Raw genomic sequence first — 5,357 nt, forward strand, 5'->3', positions numbered from 1 at the left:
GCTCGTCATTTGTAGAGATAAAGATATGTACCAAAAGATCTGACTATATAATGATGAATTAATTCATATTAATAAAATCTGTTTAACCACAAAATTAATTTTACTTACCACTCAGTCAATTCAGTTATTCCTTTATTTGCAAATAATTTACTTTGAATTACTCCAACAACATCTTGTTTATTTTGATAAGGAAATGGTCTTTTCATTGGTACTTTTTCTTCAATAATTCTTTTAGATGTTTCCCATCCAAATCTAACTAAATTAGGATATCCAAACAATGGATCATATTGACATTTCATCCATTTTATTGTATCTATATCTATCATTCAATTACTTATTATTAAATATTTTATTAAACATCTAAAAAAATAACAAACCACTTGGATATCCACATCCAACTTTTCTTGTTTGAATATTCCTTTCTTCATAAATCCAATTATCAAGACAAGTGTCTCTTGTTACTTTAGCACAAATACTTGCTGCACTAACAACTGGATATAATCCATCAGCTTTAGGACAAACAGTAATTTGATTCAACTTAATGTCTTTAAATTCATTTGCAATCATCATCTGATATTTTCCAGAGGGTCCAACAGTGTCACAATAAATATGTACAATTTTACGTTGATTTATTCTGATGATTTGATGGATAATATCCCTAACTGCACCAAATGCTATTTCATTTAATGAAACCTTTTGAGGACCACACATCAGATGACTGATATAACTTGGAGTAAGAATTCGTGTTGAAAACCCACATACTGCACTTTCTTTGATATCACTAAATAATTTCTCTCTCATTGTTCGTGATAAAATTTTAGAATCATGAAACCCCATAGTACTTATAATTTCTGTATTAGTAGTAAAAAAGGCACTATACACCATTGGTCCTAAAACAGGTCCTCTTCCTGCTTCGTCTATTCCAATAGTAATTTCTCCTTCTGTTTGAACATTTTGAAATAATGGACAAAGCATTTTCAATTTTAGTTTGTTTTGTTTTTTTTATTTCTTTTGATAAGAAGATTAAATTAATTATTATAAAAACTTTTCTCTTAAAAAATCATTCACAGCTAATCTCTTTCTTCACATTTTTGTATTTGAATCTCTGGCACATGCTTCATTCTTAATATAATCAAAAACTTCTATGCCCAAAACCAGCACCCGCAGGGTTGTGGTTGAGGTTAAAAAGAAAAACAGTATTTTTTATGAATTTGTAAAGCACTTTTAACATAAAATAAATCATAATTGATTAACACCAATGTTATGGTGTTGCAGCACAGTTTATAAAAAATAAAGTGTTTGTTTATGGTTTAATAAGCTAAGTATCCTACACAAAATTTTAAATTAATAAGAAACTATTGAATAAATGTTAAATAACAGATAAGTAAGAAAGAGTGTTTTGTGAAAGATATTAGAAAGTATTATACTAAGAGAGTAAGAGATATGGATTAATTTTAAAGAGTGGAGGTGCTGATATGAATATAATCAAATTATTACAGTTTTTATTTTTAGGAAGTGTTAAAAGCATTAATAAAATAGAGTGCGTGGAACAGGCTTCTTTAAAGCATTTAAAGGAACTATTAGTTGTTTACATTTAGTAATGACTTAAAATTAAATAAACTATTAAAATCGTTTGTACAACTACAATAAAATAACTACAAAAAGAGATTAATTAAGTGATGATAGAATTATCTTATAATGTTCAATGTTCATTGCGGATTAATTCTATCTTTGTTATTAATTAATTTGAGTATATGTATTCTATTATGATTGAAGTATTATTCAATAACATCATCACTCATGGTTTTTAATTTCTTTAATGATGTTAATTTCGATTTTTAATTATTTAATTAATTTAATATTTTCAATTTTTATTAATTAATTTATTGAAATTATTAATTATTTTGATATATTTTATTTTAATCATCACATTATTCATTTCTTTATATTTATTTCTTTTATTCAATTATATTCTATTAATATTGTGATATATAATAATATTCATATCAAATAATCGATTATTTTTATTCTTTTTATTTATTACATATATATGATATTTTATGATATATCATTCATTTTTTAATATTATTTATTCAATATCATAATAATATCATTGTATTTGAACATTTTTTCATATATTAATTTCATATAATGATTATTTCATATATATTTTATTATTATTTAATATGATAATTCCAATATTATCATATTTTTCAATTTGTGATTTTTTATGACAAATACAAGATAATAGAATAAGTTCTATTATTGATATATTGTAATTATAAAGTATTGAATATTTTAATCATTTATTTTTTAATATATTATCTTTCCTATACATACTGAATATTACTCCATCTTATATTTTAGTTAATTTGAGAAATACATTTTTCTTTATATTGATTGACTTCCATACATTTATTGTAGTAATTTTATCTACAAATTTTGAATCAATCAATCTTCTAAAATGTCCACTTGTTTGATTTCCATTTTTTTGATTATTTGTTTATTGTTATTTTCTTTATTTTTATTATTACTTCTTTTTTATTTTCATTTCATTTATTATTTCTTCTATTTGAGTCTCTGGGATTTTATGACTTAGTGCTTTTTTAATTCTATTCAATATTCATTTCTTGGAATACCATCTATCTATTATGTTATTTCTTATTTCACTCTTGTACAATAGTACATTACTCTTCTAATTATTTCATTAACATATTCTTCAATTAGGCTTATAATCATTCACAAATTTCATTTATATTGACATATAGACGGTCTTTAGAGTTACAACAATGTATTTTGCCTTTCTTAAATATTTTCTATCTCTAAATCCATTCTATCTATGTTACATTCCAATTTACTACTGATGCTGAATATCTGAAGAGGGTATTACTTCAGTATTAATTCTTGTAATATAACTTCTATTACTACATTCATCAGTATTTATTTCATCAATTTCTTCATCATCTTTTATTTGATGATTTTACAATTGAATGTATCATTAATTTCATCTGACTACCATACTCCTAAATATTTATACAATTCCTCTCCTTCAATTAATGTGATGTTTTGCATTCCATCTGGTATTTTATTAATGTTCTTTAATATTATTCATGATTTCTTTTCATTTCTATCCTTATTCCACTTATTATTTGTTTAATTTCATTATGGATTGTTCCCATTTCTTCACTACTTAGTGTCATTATTCTCAAATCATCCATACACAATGTATGGTTTGATTTTGGGAACTTCTCTTCTATGATTTGAGAAATTATATTCATTTTGATGACGAAGAGTAGAGTTGATAATGAATCATATTGTAAAATTCATCAATTTAATACATCCTATATATTCATTATATTTATATCATATGAATATCTTCAATCTGTTCATCATACTTTCTATAATATCTATGATGATACCCTCTACATTAAAATATTTAAGTGCTTCTATTACCCATTCATGATTTACTGTTTCATATGTTTTCTTAATATCATAATATGACTCTACATATTTTGGGTATTTCTCTTCTTTTTGCTGATTTAACATATAACTATTAATTAATCCTTCTTTATTATCAAGAGATTGCAGTTTACATCATAATTGATTTTTAATAATTTTTAATGATTCATTATTCATGTTAATTCTATTATGAATCTTCTCTTTCAATATTGAGGTAAATACTTTCATTATTACATTTGTACAACTGATATGACGATAATTAGTGACATCGTTCATATCACCTCCTTTGTGGATTAATATAGTTCTTCCACTTACCATATATAGAGTGATGTTTTCATTGAAGTTTAACTAATCATTGAAGATATTAAGAATGGAATCTCTTGATGATTACATTCTCTTCCAATAATACAAATATATAATGTCAATGCCTGGTGATTTCCAATTACTTATTTTCATCATAATTAAATTTAAATCATCCAATGTGATGATGACATTATTATAATTTCTGTATCTTTCATTCCACGATGTGATTTGATTTATTTTCCAATGTTCTTTATTTAATATCACTTGTGTTTCATATAACAATTTCAAATATTCTAAAGTAATATCGTTATTTGGGTATATTTCATTTTGTGTTTCTTCTTTATTTTCATTTTGTTATTAGAATCAAACATGATTTTATTTGTATTGATTCTGACAATTTCATTCTTATTAAATTTAATTCTTTCTTTAATCATTATCATCATATATTTTATGTACTTTATTCATTCTTGTGCTTTCATTTTAATTTCATCTACATCTTGTTCATTTAATCTCATGATGCATTTTATTCTGTACCATTCCATTGTTTAGATATTCTAATCTATTTATTTTCTTTATGATTTCTTTTATTTCATCAAATTTATCTCCTATAAATTTATTTTAGAGATAATAATACATACACATTGAAATTATTTTTATATCTTCTTGTAGATTTTCTATTCTCCTGACTATACCCATTTATTATTTATTTCTCTTATTAATTTATCTGATTCTTTCCTTCTCCAGTAATAATTAATATTTACACATTTATCTATTTTCATTTCTTTAACTTGAATGATGATAGAGTTAAGATATTCATCATCAATATCATAGAGTTATTTTTTATGATAATGTTTTTTATTATTGAATTACACTCTACTTTCCCTTCTATGATGGAGTTCATTTCATTTTAATATATCTTTTAGTTGGTTTCTTTTATTCTATGTGACTTTTTAATATTATTAATGTATTCTTTATCATTATTTACATTATTATTTATTACTTTTATTATATTTTCTATTTCTTCATTTCTTCATTTCTTAGTTTCTTATTTAATTTCTTATTTAACAAATTAATTGCAAAACAATACAACACATCAATTAAAATTCTATTTGTTTGATTTATTGTGTTTTCTTCTCTTCTTGATTGATTATCATTCTTGTTTTTTGATATTCAGTGTTTTGTTCTCTTCTTCTTCTATTTCCAGAATTGTCTTTTTCATAATAGTAGTTTTGTTCATTTGTATTGTCCCAGATGATGATGTTCTCAATATTGGTTGTGTATTTATCACTAGAGTCATTGTTTTCTTCTTCTCTATTTCTGAAATAAAAAATTTTCGATATTTTCATGTTGTTTTGATATTAATTGATTTTGTTCTTCATTTTCTTTTTGTGTATGGTCTAATTCTTTTCTTGTTTTTTCTGCAATCTCATAGTTTTCAATCACACTTTTTTGATATACAGAGATTTGATTTTCTTTATCTCTTATGCTCTTCTTCAACAGCTCAACACTCTTCTCCAGCTCATCAGCCTTCTTCTTCTCCAACTCACCACCTTTAAGGACGAAGTCCTTCTTCAGCCTCTCATAGCTAGTTTGGA

General features: G+C 23.9%; 2 protein-coding genes across 2 annotated transcripts in view, besides 3 other annotated features; one reads left to right on the forward strand and one right to left on the reverse strand.

Moving 5' to 3' along the window:
- Nucleotides 1-43, forward strand: part of EDI_164270 (uncharacterized protein) — a gene marked incomplete at both ends in the record, with an annotated part of 846 nt that extends 803 nt beyond the window's left edge. The window contains one exon of the mRNA XM_001733489.1: nucleotides 1-43. This exon is cut by the window's left edge and continues 803 nt beyond it. Within this exon, the coding sequence (XP_001733541.1) occupies nucleotides 1-43 (43 nt within the window).
- A 61-nt stretch (nucleotides 44-104) lies between these two features.
- EDI_164380 (ribonuclease H2 subunit A, putative) lies at nucleotides 105-975 on the reverse strand (the record flags this gene model as incomplete). The annotated part of the gene is made up of 2 exons (XM_001740926.1): nucleotides 105-319; nucleotides 378-975. 2 exons carry the CDS (start codon nucleotides 973-975, stop codon nucleotides 105-107), a joined length of 813 nt encoding a protein of 270 aa, XP_001740978.1.
- Nucleotides 335-372: a sequence feature (AT_rich).
- Nucleotides 976-1,022: 47 nt separating the features above from the next.
- Nucleotides 1,023-1,044: a sequence feature (AT_rich).
- Nucleotides 1,045-1,799: 755 nt separating this feature from the next.
- Nucleotides 1,800-5,357: part of a repeat region that runs on past the window's edge.

This window comes from Entamoeba dispar, genomic scaffold (genome assembly GCF_000209125.1).
Source record: "Entamoeba dispar SAW760 scf_1105229463361 genomic scaffold, whole genome shotgun sequence".
In the NCBI taxonomy this organism is placed as follows: domain Eukaryota; phylum Evosea; order Mastigamoebida; family Endamoebidae; genus Entamoeba; species Entamoeba dispar.